General features: G+C 37.8%; 1 protein-coding gene across 1 annotated transcript in view; it reads right to left on the bottom strand.

Moving 5' to 3' along the window:
- CATSPERB (cation channel sperm associated auxiliary subunit beta) overlaps nt 1-20,093 on the bottom strand; it is a 188,590-nt gene that overhangs the window by 82,209 nt on the left and 86,288 nt on the right. Inside the window, exon 14 of the mRNA XM_037835252.1 lies at nt 4,746-4,890. Within this exon, the coding sequence (XP_037691180.1) occupies nt 4,746-4,890 (145 nt within the window). The remainder of the gene's footprint in view (nt 1-4,745; nt 4,891-20,093) is intronic.

Below are 20,093 nucleotides of genomic sequence, written 5' to 3'. Positions count from 1 at the left end.
CCCCTTCCATTAACTGCCTAATATCACATATAACAGCTCATTACTTTTCATAACAAGTTTATGAACTATATATTATTATTATTTCCATTTTGTAGAGTTTGCTGAATATTTTAAGCCCACAGTTTAGACCAACTTCTCAGAAAAAAGAGATTCCTTTCTAAATATTACTGCTCATTGACAATGCACTTGGTCACTCAAGGGCTCTGATAGAGATAGATGTACAATTAGACAAATGTTTTCATGCCTGCTAACATATCTATTCTGCAACCCATGGATCAAGGGGTCATTTCAACTGCCAAGTCTTATTATTTAAGAAATATATTTCATAAAGCTATAGCTGCCATAGATAGCAATTCCTCTGATGGATCTGGACAAAGTCAGTTGAAAACCTTCTGGAAGGATTTACCATCCTAGATGCTATTAAGAACATTTGCAGTTCACAGTAGGAGGTCAATATATCAACATTAACAAGAGTTTGGAAGAAGTTGGTTCCAACCACATGGATAACTTTGAAAGGTTCAAGACTTCAGTGGAGGAAGTAACAGCAGATGTGGTGGAAATAGCAAGAGAACTAGAATTAGAAGTGGAGCCTGAGGATATGACTGAATTGCTTCAATCTCATGATAAAACTTGAACAGATGAGCAGTTGCTTCTTATGGATGAGCAAAGGAAGTGGTTTCTTGAGATGGACTCTACTCCTGGTGAAGATGCTGTGAACATTGTTGAAATGACAACAAAGAATTTAGAATAGTACCTCAATAGCAGCAGGATTTGAGAGGATTGGCTTCAATTTGAAAGAAGTTCTACTATAGGTAAAACACTATCAAACAAAATTGCATGCTACAAAAAATATTTTGTGAAAGGATGAGTCAATTGATGTGGCACACTTCATTTCTGTCTTACTTCAAGAATTTGCCACAGCCACCCCAACCTTCAGCAACCACCACCCTGATCAGTCAACAGCCATCAACATAAGGAAAGACCCTACACCAGCAAAAAGACTGTGACTAGCTGAAGGCTGGATGATGGTTACCATTTTGTAGCTATAAAGTATTTTTAATTAAGATATATACATTGTTTTTTTAAGACATAATGCTATTGCACACTTAATAGACTACAGTATAGTGTAAACATAACTTTTACATACACCAGGAAACCAAAAAGTTCATGTGACTTGCTTTATTGTAATATTTGCTTTATTGCAGTGGTCTGGAACCAAACATACAATATTTCTGAGGTATGCCTGTATATGTAAATATTCTGATATTTATTATAGGAATTGGCTCACATGACTGTGGGTATTGACAAGCCCAAATTCTGTAGGGCAGGCTGCAAGCTGGGAACTCCAATAAAGGTTTCAATGAATTCCCCAGTAGAAGTGGGCTGGCTGAAGTAGAAAGAGAAATTCTTTCTGACGGCTGAAATCATTAGTCTTTAAAACTTTAAGGCCTTCAACTGATTGGATGAGACTTCTCTCATTGCTGAAGGCAATCTCCTTTCTTGATTGTAGGTTTAATCAGCTGTAGCTGCAATCAACTAATGACTTAAATCTATGAAATCCCCTCCCAGTAACAATCAGACAAGTGCTTGCTTGACAAAACACATGGACATCATAACCTAGCCAAGTAGACATATGAACTTAACCATCTGACTCTCGTGGTTACAACATTGATTGAAAAAAGTCAGATGCAAATGAGTATACACTGCATAATTCCATTTAAATGATGTTCAAAACCAGGTAAAACTATCTATGGTATAAAAAGTCAGAATAATGGTTACCCTTAGAGAGTGTACTGACAGGAAAGTGGCATGAGGGAGCTTTCTGGAGTTCTGGAAATGCTGTATGTCTTGACCTGCCTTCTAATCTCTTATAATAATACTTGCCATTTTTGTTTGTTTCATAATTGTATGATGCCTGATCACCAGTCTTAAATGATACTGCACAACTGCTGTTCCAACAAATGACTTAGACAAATAAACCACAAGGGTTGACCTTGGTACCAACATAAATTGAACAAAAGCTTTAATGACATGATAAATAAATAAAATAATGGTGAAGATTTAGGGAAATAGAATCAGAATTTTATAGTCTCTCCTTATCCTTGAATAAGGAAGAACCAAAAGAGGAGATTGTATAACTATAAAACTTCTGATGATGAGCATCAAAGATACAATGTTGAGGTCAAAGACACCATGCTTTGTGAAGTCATACTAGAAACATTTAGAAAGCTTACTGTTTGAAATCAACAAGCTTTACAAGACTTACAAGACCAGAAGGAAATGTTTTCAGCTAGACAGCCAAGAATGCTGATAACATTGAAAACAAACAAAACCAGCCTCATTCTTGTCTTGGAGACTACCCATATTTTTCTCACTCCTAGTAGACCTAATCAGGAATCTCCAAGCATACACAAATATCCAAGATCACACAATAATCTATAAATGCCCTGAGTTCCATAATACTGGGTTTCTGAAGGTAGATTTCCCCGGTCTGGTAAGTTATTAATTTCAGCTTTATCTTTACAGAATTGGTTGTTTAATTAGCTTATGAACACCTTACAAAATAGACCAACAACAACAAAAATAAATTGTGTAAGAAAACAACAAAACTCTTAGAAAAACTATAGTAGTAAATATTCATGACTTTGGACTAAGCAGTGGTTTCTTAGATGTGACACCAAAAGCACAAGCAACAAAAGAAAAAGTAGATAAATTGGACTTCATCAAAATTTGAAACATTTGTACTTCAAAGGACACCATCAAGAAAGTAAAAAGATAACCTTCAGATGGCAGAAAATATTTGCAAATCATATCTCTAATAAGGTTCTTGTATACAGAATATATAAAGCACTCTTACATCTCAACAGTAAAAAGACAATTAACCCTATTTGACCATGGGCAAGGGATTTGAATAGAAATTTCTCTGAAGAAGATACAAATGGCCAATAAACACATGGAAAGATGCTCAACATCATTAGTCATTACGGAAACAAAAATCAAAACTACAGTGAGATACCATGTCCATCCACTAGGATGGCAAAAGAAAAAAAGCTGGACAATAACAAGTGATGGTGGAGATAAATTGTAATCCATATACATTCCTGGTGGCAATGCAAAACGGTGCAGCTGTAGTTTGGCAGTTCCTTAAAATGTGAAACAGAGAGTTACCATCTGTGCCAGTTTGAATGTATTATGTCCCCCAAACGCCATAATCTTGTGTGGGCAGACCTATCAGTGTTAATTAGATTGAAATTCTTTGAGTGTTTCCATGGAGATGCACCCCACCCAACTGTGGGTGATGACTCTGATTGGATAATTTCCATGGAGGTGTTGACCTGCCCATTGGGTGGGTCTGAATTAAATTACTCGTGCACTATATAAGATCAGACAGAAGGAGCGAGCTTGTTACAGCCAAGAGAGACCTTTGAAGAAAGCACAGGAGCTACAGATGAGAGACAGTTTGAAGATGGTCGTTGAAAGCAGACTCTTGCTCTGGAGAAGCTAAGAGAAGACAAATACCCCAAGTGTAACTAAGAGTGACATTTTTGAGGAACTACATACTTAGTAAATCCTAAGGACACTCAGTAATACCCTCCTATCAAGGGAGAAGTTAATAGAGGATAAAAAGTTGTCCAAAGGAAAAATCAAGCCTTCTTGAGTAAAGCCAGGTTTACCACTTTCCAAGGCAGGGTACTGAGTTGAGAAAATGAGTCCAAGGTCTGCTAGCTGAGGTGGGGCAAATGAGTCTCAAGACTAGTTTACCTACACTATATGAGAGCAAATAGAAGATCTGACCAGTGCTGCATACTTTAATGATGACCTGCATGAAAAGAGGAGGAGCAGGAGGAGGAGGGATAGAAGGAGGGGAAAAGACAAGGAAGGAAAAGAGGTAAAGAAGGGAGTGAGGAGATTGAGGAGGACACAGGTGAAGAAAATGCAGGGAAGGGACTAATAACATGCAAATACATAAAGAATCCAGTTGAGACAAAGCATATGCCAAGATAGGAGGTTAATTATCCTTCCATGTTTTGCATCAAAAAGTCCTTAATAACTTAATAAATTCAAGAAAAAAAATCTCAAAGACTTAATGATAGAATGATGAAATGCAATGACAATGAAGAACACAGAGCTATAGAAATAAATAGAAAAACATGCCCCTTTACCATTCTTGGGTCTTAGACTGGTTAGCAAAATTCACCTGAGCTGAAAAGGAGTGGCCATCTGCCCATAATCTCAATCAGCACTAAACGTTTCTTTGGATATGCAAACTGATACAAGCTGTGTGGACTTGATAATGAAGTTACAAGATTTACCAAATCAAGCAGATGGAGAGTCATATATGATTTACATAACTCCACTTCTTAACTAGTTGTGTGACCTTAGTTGCATCATTTAATCTGTAAAAGTAAGCTAATATTATCTACTTCAGCAGGGTGTTGTGAATACTAAATGAGGTATTTGTAACATGCTGGGCACAATAGTAACTTGATAACTGGCAACTATTATTATATGCCTTTTTGGAAAGTAAAGCATCACTGGAATTGTAAATGAGGGCGTAACATGATTCAGGGTTCTCCTTCTTTAGGGCTGTTCATAGGATCGTATTTCTGTAGATTCTACAAATCCATCGCCCCTGATATGTTTGAGACTTCAGGATTGGTTGATTTAAGGTCAATTTTGTTCATGTATCTTCAATCCCTTGCCCACATTTAGTGCTTAGACCAATAAAAGTCTGAATTCCTCACCTGCCTTTGTCAAGTAAACCTTTCCACTTTGGGAAACGAAAGCAATATCTGAAGTATAAAAACTATGGTAAGTCTTCCTTATGACATCATCATGAAAGTCAGCTATTAATTCAAAAGTGTTGCCGCCATCCACTGAAAGCCAAACCTACAGGAATAAAACGATAATATTTCACTAAAAAACAGTCAGCAATTACCTATTAGCTTGATCTTCCCACATGAGAAAAGTCATGTAGCATGGTCTTTCTGATACCAATCTCCCTCTCCCTCTCCTTTTCCTTCTCTCAAACACAGGCACACATACACACACACACATACACACAGGCACACAAATATAAGTGCACAGACTCCTTATCTATTTGAGGTCTACCCTCTGTTTCCATCCTAGAGTTTGTAAGATAGTGTATGGGGTGGAGTATCAGATCTATACTAGGATGCATGGTGAACATATAAAAGACTAGTTATTTCCATCATCTCCAAATAGGGCCTTCTTGGTCAAAAAAAAAGATGGTATGGTAGGTGGTAGTTGTATGTAGATTAGGAGGAGAGAGTTTACCTCCATATTGACATGAGAATTCACATTCTAGGCATCTGGCGAATACGGATGTAAATACATTTTGTGTAGAAGAGCCCCTTGACAAAGCAAGGGGTGTGTCCTGAGACCTTAGTAAATCCTTAAATCAAGAGCTGCACTATCACATATAAGTTTCTCTGCTTCCTTCCCTTTACACAAAAGTTGTTTGAGGATAAATTAGAGCAGTTATTGGATAAGTACTGCTTATTACCTCTTTTAATATTTTTAAGTATTATTCAAATGATGATTTGAGTTTTTAAAATTAATTTTAATAAGTTACACCTGAAAATAGATTTAGATTTAAAACATTATGTGATTGAAGTCTCTTTGACCACCATCTAAATAATCTGACCACCATCTAGTAATATATCTCATCTGATTTAATCCTGGTTTCTTCTCTCCCTTCCCAGAGGTAACCACTGTTATCAATTTGAAAATTCTATACATTTACATTTATACATATATTCACACACACATACACACACATATGTACACTCATAGAATATGTACAGTGCTGATTTTATTTTATGGTGGGAAGGAGAGGAAGAGTATGTTTGGGTGTGGTACTACTCGTAGACGTGGGCAAAAGGGACCCTTGCTCTGGACTGCATGCTTAACGGCTTGCATATTACAACCACACACAGAAAATTTAATAAATGAATGGGTGCTTCTTTCATTCGGGGCACAACACTCATTGCTGGCATAACACAATCCATAATCCTAAACATATCATATGCGGGCCTCCATATTTACTCTTGCCTTAGTACCTGCAAATGTCATGGGTGAACATGGTGGTGGGCTAGTGGTGGTGGGGAGGGCGTTTTGAATAATATGTTCAAAATGGTATAGTGTACCTGTTCTTTTATAACTTGGGTTTTCCACTCAATATGTCTCACATCATTTTATGTTAGCTCATGTGAATTGTCACATTTTTCTATGCTTCTACATAGTTTCTAATATTATGTATAAACTATATTTGAGACCTTCTACTCTCCTACTGATGGACATTTAAAAGTTGCATCAAAAGTTTTACTGTAATAAACAATACTTCAGTGAACATGCATTTATCTGCCTTTAGGTACTAATGTTCAAGTGAATCTCTAGAGCAGATACTGAAAAATTGAGTTTCTGAGTCAGAGGCTATGCTTATTTTTACAATTTTAATAGATACTGCCAAAATACCCTTCAATTTGATTGAACCAGTTTATATTCCCACTTAGTAGCGTATAAGATTATCTCATTCCCTAAACTTCACGAATACTTGATATTATCAAAAAATTATTTTTAACTTTACTTATTACCTGATGTTTAAATATGGCATCTCATTGCATTTTTTCCTACATTTTTGTCATTCTTTTACCCATTTTTATTTTATAATTTTACTCATTTTTTATTTTATAATTTTTATTAGAGGAATTGGAGGTTACAGAAAAATCAAGCAGAAAATACAGAGTTCTCATATACTTCCCTTTCCCCATTATTAACACCTTGTATTAGTGCGGTACTTTGTTACAATTGATTGAAGAATATTATTATGATTACACTATCAACTATAGTCCATAGTTTATATTGGGGTTCACTGTTTGTTTTGTAGAGTCCTAAGGTATTTTTAAAATTTTTATTCATGTAACATATATCCAATGCAAAATTTCCCATTTAATGACAGTCAAATATATAACTCAGTGGTGTTATTTACATTCACAATGCTGTGTTACCATCACCATCATCCATTACCAAAACTTATCCTTCATCCAGAAAAGAAATTCTGTACCAATTTAGCATTAACACCACATTCCCTACCTCCACCCCATAATCTGGTAACTTGTATTCTAGTTTCTGACTCTATGAATTTGCTTATTCCAATTATTTCATATCAGTGAGATAATACAATATTTGTCCTTTTGTTTCTGGCTTATTTCATGCAACATGAGGTCTTCAAGGTTCTTACATTCTGTCACGTTTATTAGAATTTCATTCTTTTTCATGGCTGAATAATATTCCATCGCATGTTTTCTGTTTATCCATTCATCTGTTGATGGACACTGGGTTGCCTTCATATTTTGGTAATTGTGAATAATACCACTGTGAACACTGGTATACAAATATTGGTTCAAGTCCCTGCTTTCAATTCTTTTGGATATGTACATAGATTGCTGTATATATGGTAATTCCACACTTAACTTTCTGTAACTGTTTGCTACAGCGGCTGCACTATTTTACATTCCCAACAACAATGAACAAGTGTTCCTATTTTCTCCACAACCTTTCCAACACTTGTAATTTTTCATTTTTTAACAGTAGCCATTATAGTGGGTAAAAAATGGTACCTTTTGGTTTTGATTTGCATTTCTCTACTTGCTAACAATGTTCAACATCTTTTCGTATGCTTTTTGGCCATTTGTATATCTTCTTTGGAGAAATGTCTATTCAAATCTTTTGCCTTTTTAAAATTGGGTTATTTATGTTTTAGTTGTTGAGTTGTAGGATTTCTTTATATATTATGAACATTAAACCCTTATCAGATATATGGTTTCCAAATATTTTCTCTCCTTTTCTTTGATAATGAAGTCCTTTGATGCACAAAAGGTTCTAATGTTTATTAAGTTCCTTTATCAACTTTTTCTTTTGTTACTCATGCTTTTGGTTTAAAGTCTAAAACACTATTGTCTAACTGAATGTCCTAAAAATGCTTCCCTATCTTTTCTTCTGTGAGTTTTATAGTTCTGTTTCTTATATTTAGAACTTTGATCCATTTTGAGCTAATATTTGTATGTGGTACGAGGTAGGGATTGATCGTCATTCATTTGCAAATGGAAATCCAGTTTTCCCAACATCATTTGTTGAAGAGACGACCCTTTCCCAAATGAATGGATTTGGCACCTGTCTTAGTTTGCTAATGCTGCAGAATGCAAAACACCAGAGATGGATTGGCTTTTATAAAACGGGGATTTATTTTGCTACACAGTTACAGTCTTAAGGCCACAAAGCATCCAAGGTAACACATCAGCACTCGGGTACCCTCACCGGAGGATGGGCAATGGCCTCCGGAAAACCTCTGTTAGCTAGGAAGGCAGCTGGCATCTGCTCCAAAGCTCCGGCCTCAAAACGGCTTTCTCCCAGGACGTTCCTTTCTAGCAAGCTTGCTTCTCTTCAAAACATCACTCCCAGCTGCACTCTCTTTCCTCTCTTTGAGTCAGCTCATTTATATAGCTCCACCGACCAAGGCCCACCCCGAATGGGTGGGGCCACGCCTCCATGGGAACATCTCATCAAAATTATCACCGACAGCTGGGTGGGGCACACTCCAAGCAAATCACCAAAACTTCTGCCCCACACAAAACCACAAAGATAATGGCATTTGGGGGACACAATACACTCAAACCGGCACATTCCACCCCCTGAACCCCAAAATGACATTATCTTTCCAAATACAAAATATATTCATTCCATCACAATATCACAAAAACTTAAATCATTTCCATAACAAAAGTTAAGTACAAAATCCCATCAAAATCAGTTTAGGCTTGGTCAGTTCTAAGGCATAATTTTCCTTTAGCTGTGGATCTGTGAACCTAGAACAAGTTATGTGCTTCCAATATACAAAGGAGAGACATTCATAGGATAAACATTTCCATTGCCATAAGGAGAAACAGTAAGGAAAACAGGGTTAACAGGAGCAAAACAGTTCCTAAAACCCACAGGACAAAGTCCATTAGATTTCAAAGTCCGAGAGTCATTTCCTTGGGGCTTAAGAGAGTGGGAGCCTAACCCTTCCCAAAGGCCTTTTCGGCAGCCGTTACACTTAGGTGAGTGCTCCAACATTTCCACACATTGGGGAGACCACCTTCTCGGCCCCACCCTCCTCAAACATCGGGGCAGCTCCCGGATTCCCTTCCATCTCCGGGGCACACGCTCAACCCCTTCAGAACAGTGGGGTGGCAGCCAGGCTCTCCCCAATTCCCTGGAAATGTGCTCCAACCTCTTTGGGACCTGAGGTGGCAAAACTCTTCCAGAGCATCGAGGCGGAAAGCCCGCCCTTGACCTCCAGGGCAAACTCACCCTTTCCATGCATGTGGGCTGCTCCGCTCTCCCAGCCCCAAACCTCTTGACTCCAGACCTCAACCTCCATGGCTCTGTCTTTGAAGAGATTTTTCCTTTAATTTTTTCCTTGTCTGTCTCCTCCAGTCCAGACTGGCAATGGCTCCGTCTATAAAGATCTCGCAAAAATTCTGTTGGCTTTGCATGAAGCATACAGGGGTCAAAGCCATCAGACAATAGGACTTTCCACAAATCCTTTCTGGATAATTCCATCTCCAATCCTGGCTTGTACTGAAATGGTGGCTGGGTTCCATGTTTGGTTACATCCTCACGTTGGGCTGTAGCTTCTGGGATTCCACCCCCTGGAAGCTCATAATTTTCCAAGCCATCAGCTTCTGGTTTCTTTGAACCCAAGAGTTCAGTTCTAAGTTTATCTCTCTCTGCTCGCATTTTACCATAAGCTGCAAGGAGAAGCCAGGATACATCCTCCACAGGTAGTCTGGAGATCTCCTCAGCTAAGTATTCCAGTTTGTCGCTTTTAAATTCTTCCTTCCATCTGACACCAGGACTCAATTTTGACAAATTCTCTGCCACTTTAAAACAAGGTTCGCCTTTCTTCCAGTTCACAGCAACACATTGATCATCTCTGTTCAAGGCCTCATCAGAAGTATCTTTAGAGTCCGTATTTCCACAAACAGTCTCTTTAAAGCAGTTTTGGCCTTTTCTATCAAGCTCCTCACAACTCTTCCAGAAACTTCCCATTATCCACTGAAAAAGCCGTTCCAACATATTTGGTATTTGCAAACTCAGCAGCAAAAAGCACCCCACTTCTCTGGTACCAAAATCTGTCTTAGTTTGCTAATGCTGCAGAATGCAAAACACCAGAGATGGATTGGCTTTTATAAAACGGGGATTTATTTTGCTACACAGTTACAGTCTTAAGGCCACAAAGCATCCAAGGTAACACATCAGCACTCGGGTACCCTCACCGGAGGATGGGCAATGGCCTCCGGAAAACCTCTGTTAGCTAGGAAGGCAGCTGGCATCTGCTCCAAAGCTCCGGCCTCAAAACGGCTTTCTCCCAGGACGTTCCTTTCTAGCAAGCTTGCTTCTCTTCAAAACATCACTCCCAGCTGCACTCTCTTTCCTCTCTTTGAGTCAGCTCATTTATATAGCTCCACCGACCAAGGCCCACCCCGATTGGGTGGGGCCACGCCTCCATGGGAACATCTCATCAAAATTATCACCGACAGCTGGGTGGGGCACACTCCAAGCAAATCACCAAAACTTCTGCCCCACACAAAACCACAAAGATAATGGCATTTGGGGGACACAATACACTCAAACCGGCACAGCACCCTTGTCAAAAATCAATTGGCCATAGATGTGAGAGTCTATTACTCAATTCAATTCCATTGGTCTTTTTGTTTGTCTTTGAATCAGTACCATGTTGCTTTGACCACTGCAGCTTTGTAGTAAGTGTTAAAATTGGAAAGTGTGAGTCCTCCAACCTCACTCTTCTTTTTCAAGATGGTTTTGAGTATTCAGGGATGTTTTAGCCTTCTATATAAATTCGATAATTGGCTTTTCCATTTCTGCAAAGCAGGCTTTTAGAGATTGTGTTGAATCTGTAATTGCTTTGGGTAGAACTGGAATCTTACCAACACATAGTCTCCTAATCCTCCATGAACATGAAATGTTCTTCCAATTATTTAGGTCTTGATTCTTTTAGGAATGCTTTGCAGTTTTGCATGTCCTAGAACTTTATATGCTTGGTAAAATTTATACCCAGATATTTGATTCTTTTAGTTGCTATTGTAAGTGGAATTTTTTTCTTGAATTGCTCTTCAGATTGTTCAATACTAGTGTATAGAAATATTACTGATTTTGCACATTGATCTTGTACCCCACAACTTTGCTAAATTCATTTATTAGCTCTATTTGCTTTGTTGTGGAGTTTTCAGGATTTTCTTTATATAGGAACATGTCAGTTGCAAATAGAGAAAGTTTTACTTCTTCCTTTCCAATATGGATGTCTTTCACTTATTTTCCTGCCTAACTGTTCTGACTAGAACTTCCAGTGCAATGTTGAATAACAGTGGTGATGTGGACATCCTTGTCTTATTCCTGATCTTAGAGGGAAAGCTTTCAGTCTTTCAACATGAAATATGATGTTAGCTGAGAGTATTTCATGTATGACTTTTACTATGTTAAGGCAGTTTCCCTCTATTCCTAGCTTTCTAAGTTTTTTTTTTTTTTAATCAAAAAAAGGTGCTGGATTTGTCAAATGCCCTTTATGTGTCAATTGAGATGATCGTATGGAGGTTTTTCCTTCATTCTATTAACACAGGGTATTAATTGACTTTCTTATGTTGAACCACTCTTGCATACCTGGGATAAATCCACTTGATCATGGTGTATAGTTGTTTTAACGTGCTATTTGATGGGCTCACTAGTATTTTGTTGATGGTTTTTGCAACTATATTCATAAGGGATATTGGCCTATAATTTTCTTTCTTGTGGTATCTTTATTCAGCTCTGATATTAAGGTGATGTTGGCCTCATAGAATAATTGAGGGTATGTTCCCTCCTTTTTAAAAGTTTAGAAGAGTTTTAAGAGGATTGGTGTTAATTCTTCTTGGAATGTTCGGTAAGATTCACCAGTGAAGACATCTAGTACCAGGCCTTTCCTTTTTGGGAGGTTTCGATGACAGGAACAATCTCTTTACTTGCTATTGGTCTGTTGAGATTTTCTATTTCTCCTTGAGTCTGTATAGATAGTTTGCTTGTTTCTGGGAATTTTCCTGTTTCATCTATGTTATCTTATTTGTTGGTGTACAGTTGTTCATGGTATCCTCTTACAATTCTTTTTATTTATTTGGGGTCAGTAGTAATGCCTCTCCTCATTTCATTTCTGATATGTCCGCTCTCTTTTGTTCTTTGTCTTTAGCTAAAGGTTTGACAATACTATGGACCTTGTCAATGAAACAACTTTTGATTTTTATTCTATTGTTTTTTAATTCTCTATTTCATTTATTGCCACTCTAATCTTTTTTATATCCTTTTTTCTGTGCGCTTTGGAATTAGTTTGTTCTTTTCCTAGATCCTCCAGTTTTGAGGTTAGGTCTCTGATTTGAGATCTTCTTTTTTAATGTAAGCATTTAGGGCTCTACCTTTCCCTCTCAGCACTGCCTTTGCTGCATTTCCTGTTTTGGTATGTTGTGTTTTTATTTTCTTTGGCCTGAAGATATTCATAATTTCCCTTGTCATTTCTTCTTTGACTCATAGTTGTTTAAGTGTGCATTGTTTAATATTCACATATTTGTAAATTTTCTAATTCTCCCTTTGTTATTGATTTCTAGCTTCATTACATTGTGGCTAGGGAAGATACATTGTATTATTTCAATATTTTTGAAATTATTGACACTTGATTTGCATCCTAACATATGGTCTATCCTTGAGAATGATCCATGTGAACTAGAGAAGAATGTGTAGTCTTCTGTTATTGGGTGAAGTGTCCTATATATATTTCTGTTAGGTCTAGTTGGTTTAGAGTATCATTCAAGTCTTCTATTCCATTATTGATCCTCTGTCTGGATGTTCTTTCCATTATTGAAAGTCATGTATTGAACTCGCCTACTCTAAAGGTAGAAGTGTCTATTTCTCCCTTCAAATATGTCAATATTTATTTTAGATATTTTGGAAATTTGCCATTAGATACATATGTATTTATGATTGTTATGTCTTATTATTGAATTGACCCCTTTATCAGTATATAGTCACTTTCTTTGTCTCTCATAACAGTGTTTGCTTTAAATTCTATTCTATCAATATTAGTATAACTACTCCAACTCCCTTTGACTCACTATTTGCATGGTATGTTTTTTTTTCCATCCTTTCACTTTTAGCCCACTTGTGTCTTTGAACTTAAGATGAGTCTCTTATAAACAGCATATATTTGTGTCATGCTTTAATATCCATTCTGCCAATCTCTGCTTTTTGAATGGAGAGTTTAATCCATTACATCTAACATAACTACTGATAATGCAGGGCATTCTTCTACCATTTTTCTACTTGGTCTTTCTAAGTTTTTTTTTTGTGTTTCCTCAATTCTTCCATTAATGCCTATTGTCATATTTGTTTTATTTTATTTTTGTATTGTACCATTTCAAATCCTTTGTCATTTCTCTCTGCATATATTTTTCATTTATTTTCTTTGTGGTTACCATTGGGATAAGATATATCATCCTAAATCTATAACATTCATGTGTTATTTGATACTTCAATAGCACACACATGCACTGTTCCTATATCCTTCTGACCACCCACCTTTTTGTTGCACTTGTTACAAATTTTATTTTTATACATTGTATTTTCCAAGTCATAGATTTTTTCATTACTTTTTATGCATTTGCATTTTACAACCTGTAAGAAGTAAAAAAGTGAAGTTAAATACCAAAAAAATGCAAAACAATAGTACTGGCTTTTATTATTACCCATATGCTTACTTCTACCAGAGGTCATTATTTATGCCAGTTTGTTTCACTATTTATAGTCCTTTCCTTTCAGTCTGAAGAACTCCCTTTAGCTTTGCTTGTGGCTGGGTTTGGTGGTGATGAACTCCCTCAGCTTTTGTTATCTGGAAATGTCTTAATCTCTCATTTTTGAAAGACAGTCTCTCCAAATATAAAATTATTGGTCAGCAATTATTTTTTTCCATCACTTTAAATATTTCATCCCACTACCTTCTTGCCTCCATGGTTTCTGATGAGAAATCAGAATTTACTCTTATTGGGACTCCATTGAACATGACATGTTGCTTTTCTCTTGCAGCTTTCAGAACTCTCTTCTTGTCCTTGGTATTTGACAGTTTTACTACTATGTGTCTGGGCATGTTTCTCTTTGAGTTTATTCTGTTTGAGGTTTGTTGGAATTCCTGAAGATGCATTTCATGTCTTTTGCTATATTTGGGAAGTTTTCTGTCATTATTACTTTGAATATTCCTTCTGCTCCTTTTTCTTTCTTCTCCTTCTGGGACTCCCATAATGCATATATTTACATGTTTGGTGATGTCCCACAAATTTCCTAGGCTCTGTTAGCTTCTTTTAATTCTTTTTGTTTACTGCTTCTTAGACTGGACCATTTTGATTGTCTTGTATTTGAGTTCACTGACTCTTTCTTCTCCCAGTTCCAATCCAGTGTTGAAAACCTTTGAGGAATTTTTCCATTTTAGTTATTGTGGTCTTCACACCAGTACTTCTGTTTGGTTCCTTTTTTTTTAAAATTGTATTGAGATTTTTCACATACCGTATAATTATCCAAAGATCCAAAGTGCAGAATCAATTGCCCGTGGTACCATCATATAGCTGTGCATCCATCACCACAATTATTAGAACATTTTCATTACTCCAGAAAAGAAATACACAAAAAGAAAACTTAAATCCTCCCATACCCCTAACCACCCATCCTCCATTACTGACTCATAGAATTGGTATAGTACATTTGTTACTATTTATGAAAGAATGTTAAAATACTACTAACTGTAGTAAGTAGCCTGCAATAAGTATATTTTTCCCTATATATCCCTCTAGTTATAGTGTCATACATTTGTTCTAGTTCATGAAAGAGATTTCTAATATTTATAGAGTTAATCACAGAGATTGTCCACCAAAAGATTCACTGTTTTATACATTCCTATCTTTTAACCTCCAACTTTCCTTCTGATGACATACATGACTCTAACCTTTCCCTTTCCACCACATTCCCATAGCATTCAGCACTGTTATTCTCTGAATAATGTGCTACTGTCACTGACCATTTCCAAACACTTAAGTTCAACCTAGTTGAACTTTCTGCTTATAATAAGCAACTGTTCCCCATTCTTTAACCTTGTTCTATATCCTGGTAACTTATATTTCATGTCTATGAGGTTAAATATTATAATTAGTTCATATCAGTGAGACCCTGCAATATTTGTCCTTATGTATTTGACTTATTTCACTCAATATAGTGCCCTCAAGGTTTCTTCATCATTCCATTTTTTTTAAAGACAATTTTGTTTGCCCACCATACTTTCCACCCTAAGTAAATAATCAATGGTTCTCTGTATAATCATGTATTTATGTGTTCACCACCATCACCACTATCTATATAAGGACATCACCATTTCTGCCACAAAGAAGGAGGAAGAGTCAAAGAAGGTAGAGAGGCAGAAGAAAAAGAAAAAGAAAGAAAGAAAAAAACATGACAGCTAAAAAGCAACAAAAGAAAGATAGAGTTAAGCTAAAGTAGAATAAAAGAGTTAGACAACATCACCAATGCCAAGAGTCCCATACCCCTCTCTTATGTCCCCCTCTTAAAGGCATTTAGTTTTGGTATATTGCCTTTGTTACATTAAAGGAGAATAATACAATATTTCTGTTAACTATAGTCTCTAGTTTGCATTGATTGTATTTTTCCCTACTACCACCCTATTTTTAACACCTTGCAAGGCTGACAATCATCTGTTCTCTCTCAGGTAAAAACATATTTGTACATTTTATCACAATTGTTGAGAACTCTAGGTTTCACTGAGTTATACAGTCCTTGTCTTTATCTTTCCTCTTTCCTTCTGGTGTCCCACATACTCCTAACCTTTCTCTTTCAACCATACTCACAGTCATCTTTGTTCAGTATACTTACATTGCTGTGCTACCATCACCCAAAATTGTGTCCCAAACCTCTCACTCCTGTCTTTTCCTATCTGTCTGTAGTGCTCCCTTTAGTGTTTCCTGTAGAGCAGGTATCTTGTTCAAAAACTCTCTCATTGTCTGTTTGTCAGAGAATATTTTAAACTCTCCCTCATATTTGAAGGATGGTTTTGCCAGATATAGGATTCTTGGTTGGTAGTTTTCCTCTTCCAGTATTTTAAATATATCACACCACTTCCTTCTTGCCTCCATGGTTTCTATTGAGAAATCTGCACATAGTCTTATCAAGCTTCCTTTGTATGTGATGGATCACTTTTCTCTTGCTGCTTTCAGGATTCTCTCTTTGTCTTTGATGTTTGATAATCTGATTATTAAGTGTCTTGGCATAAGTCTATTCAGATGTATTCTGTTTGGGGTACACTGTGCCTCTTGGATCTGTAATTTTATGTCTTTCATAAGAGATGGGCAATTTTCCTTGATTATTTTCTCTATTATTGCTTCTGCCCCTTTTCCCTTCTCTTCACCTTCTGGGACACCCATGATATGTACATTCATGCACTTCATGTTGTCATTCCATTACCTGAGATGTTGCTCATATTTTTCCATTCTTTTTCCTATCTGTTCTTTTGTGATTAGGATTTCAGGTGTCTTGTTCTTCAGTTCCTGAGTGCTTTCTTCTGCCTCTTGAGATCTGCTGTTGTATGTCTCCATTGCATTTTTTCTCATGTTGTGCCTTTCGTTTCCATAGATTCTGCCAATTGTTTTTTCAAACTTTCAATTTCTACCTTATGTTCACCCAGTGTTTTCTTTATAGCCTTCATCTCTTTTGTTATATCATCTCTGAACTCATTGATTTAGTTTTTGATTTGATTTAGCATATTTCTTTGAAAATGTTTAATAGATTTTTTCATTAAAGTGAAATAATATCTCAACTGTATCTTGATTGAGGTGTACATTTGTTCCTTTGACTGGGCCATATCTTCATTTTTCCTAATACAGATTGTAGTTTTCTATTGTCTAGGTGCCTAGTTTCCTTGGTTACCCCAGTCAGATTTTCCCAGACCAGAACAGGCTCAGGTCTCAGAATGGGTTTATATTCAGTTTCAAGTCTCTCTGCAGGTGTGTCTTAGAGATTGACAGTCTTTCCTGTGAGGTCTCCAGTCACTGTGCTTTTCCTAACCTGCCCAGCAGAGGGTGCCTGTCAGCCTGTCACTCCCAACTGCTGTAAGGAGATGTGGCCGCTTCAGTTTCTATTTTGGCTGTTTTCCCCCAGGCTCTGGGGTCTGGTTCTGAAAGGAAAGCTGGGCCCCACTTTCTTACTCTTAGGAACAATACAACCCCTAGGGAGTTATCATCAGCATTTGAGTGGTGTCTATGACTCTGTTATCTCCAACCATCTGGGTCAGAGTGCTGCAAACTGAAAATGACTGAGGTTTTCTCCACTGAGCCCCTCAGGTCAAGAGAGAGAAAAGGGGACAGAAAGCCTCCTTTTACAGCCAGTACAGAGACCCCCAGTTTCACTCATTGGCCAGAGGTAACACTTGGTCTTCTGGGCTCCCCCTCTGGGACAGTGGAGTCTTCTGGTTCTTTATGGTCAGTCATCACTAAAAGCCTCTGTCTTCTTGTTGGGGGTTTGTAGTTTGTGTTCAGCAGTCCACAGTTGTTAATTAAAATCCCAGTTGGAGCTGGACTGAGGTATATTTGCTTGTTCAGATAGTGCTGCTTTCTGCCACAGTAAGATTTTGCAGCTAAGTCTGCCATGGGGGGAGGGGGCTCCTAGCATGTTTCCACAGCTTTTACTTACAGATTTTGTACTGTAATCTCAGGCATTCTTCCCAATCCAGATTAGTGTACGATGAGTGGACAGTGACAGTTGTCCCCCAGCAGTTATTCCAGATTATTTACTAGTTGTTCCTGGTTGTTTATTAGTTGTGCCAGGGAACTAACTAACTTCCACTCCTTTCTATGCCACCACCTTGCCACCCCGCACTTGGTTCCTTTTTAAAATTTCTGTCTCTTAACTGAGAATCCCATATCATTTTCCTGGTATTCTTTGTTCTTTCTCTGTGTTTTCATTTATCTCTTTGAGCATAATTGAGTGTTTTAATTTCCTAGCTGCCAAAGCAAATACCATGCAATCAGTTGGCTTACACAATGGGAATGTATTTCACAGATTTAAGGCTAAGAGAAGTCCAGAATCAAGGTGATGCTCTTTCCCAGGAGAGACTGTGGCATTCCTGGGCTGGCTGCTGGGAATCTGTGGTCTTTGGCTTTTCTGTCACATGACAATGAACAATGGTATTCTCTCCTGGTTTCTTTTCTGGGTCACCTTGACTTCTGGCTTCTCACTGCTCCCTCTGTCTTTCTCTCTCTTGTGATCTTCCTAATAAGGACTTTAGTAATAGTATTAAGACCCATCATGAGTCAGTTGGGCCACACCCTAGCTGAAGTAACCTCATCAAAAGATCCTATTTATAATTGGTTCATACCCACAGGAATGGATTAAGTTTAAGAACATGTTTGTCTGGGGTACATAACTCCAAGCCACCACAGTGCAACCTGTGGACCCTTAAAAGTCATGTTCTTTATGCTGCAAAATATATTCATTCCATCACAAGATCCCCAAAGCCTTGAGTCATTTCAGAAATACTGCCAAAGACAAAGCCTCAACAAATTTGGTTATAGGTGTGGTCTATCTTGGGGCACAATTTCCCTGTTCTAAACCTGTGAAACCTAGTAAACAAGTTATCTGCTTCCAATGTACAATGAGGGACAGGTGTAGGATAAACATTCCCATTCCAGAAGGGAGAAATTGGAATGAAAACAGGTGCCACAGATCCCAAACAATTTGAAAACCCATTAGAGAAAACTCCATTAGGTTTCAAGTTCTAAAAGTTCTCTACGATGAGGTTTGATCCTCAGGGCCTGATGGAGCAGCAGCCTCACTCCTTCCAAGCACTTGCCGAGTGGCAACACTGGGGCAAAAGCTCCACCCTCTCCAAGCATCAGGATGGCCACCAGTCTCTGCACAAATACCAGGACTCAGACCCCACCCTCTCTGAGCATTTTGGTGGCAGTCAGTCTCTCCACAAATGCTGGGGCCCCACCATCTCTAAGCACTGGGGTGGGTAGAATTCTCCCTGAGCTGTGGGGTGCAAGGCCCACCCCCTCCAAGCATCGGAATAGACCACCTGGCCCCTCTAAATGCAGGGGTGAACCTGCCCTTTCCACCAACATGGGTGAGACTGCTCTCTTGGCACAGAGATCTCTTCAGTCCAGACCTTGCTTCCCTTGAAGTCATTCTTCCTTTCTCTTCACTGAACATTTTAGTACAGGTGGTTCTGCTCATAAAAAAATTTCACAGAAAACTTATTGGCTTGCATACAATTCACAGGAATCCAAACCATCAGGCAATAGAACCTTCCACAGATCCTTCCTGCATAACTGTGTTTCCAATCCTGACATCTTGTGAAACCCTCACATTGAGCCCTATTCTCTGGGGACTTGCTTTCTGGAAGTTCAGGGAGATCCCTGATAGACTGGCTTCTAGCCCTAGTCTCAGAGCACACTATCTGGATAGGCTCAGAATTTTCCAAATCGTCAATTTCTGGTTTCTTTGTGCTTAAGAGTTCATTTCTAAAGCTTTCCCCTTTCATTTCTCATTTCACCGTAAGCTGCAAGGATAAACCAGGTGCACCTTCCACACTTAGCTTGACACTCTCCTCAGCTAAGTATCCAAGTTCATCACTTTCAAGTGCCTTCCATCCGACATCAGAACTCAATTTCACTAATTTCTCTGCCACTTTCAAACAAGGCTCACCTTTCTTCCAATTTCAATAACACATTCATCATTTCCTTCTAAGTCCTCATCAGAAGGACCTTCAGCATCTATATTTCTGCTAACAGTCTCCTCAAAGCAATCTAGGCTTTTTCTATCAAGCACATTACAATTCTTCCAACCTCTATCCATTACACGATTGCAAAGCTGTTTCTACACATTTTAGATATTCCAAATAGTAGCATCACACTGTTGTACCCTAAATTGTTTTA

This window comes from Choloepus didactylus, chromosome 4 (genome assembly GCF_015220235.1).
Source record: "Choloepus didactylus isolate mChoDid1 chromosome 4, mChoDid1.pri, whole genome shotgun sequence".
Taxonomy (NCBI): domain Eukaryota; kingdom Metazoa; phylum Chordata; class Mammalia; order Pilosa; family Megalonychidae; genus Choloepus; species Choloepus didactylus.
The sequence above is the reverse complement of the archived record's forward strand: the minus strand, read 5'-3'. Positions and strand labels throughout refer to the sequence as shown.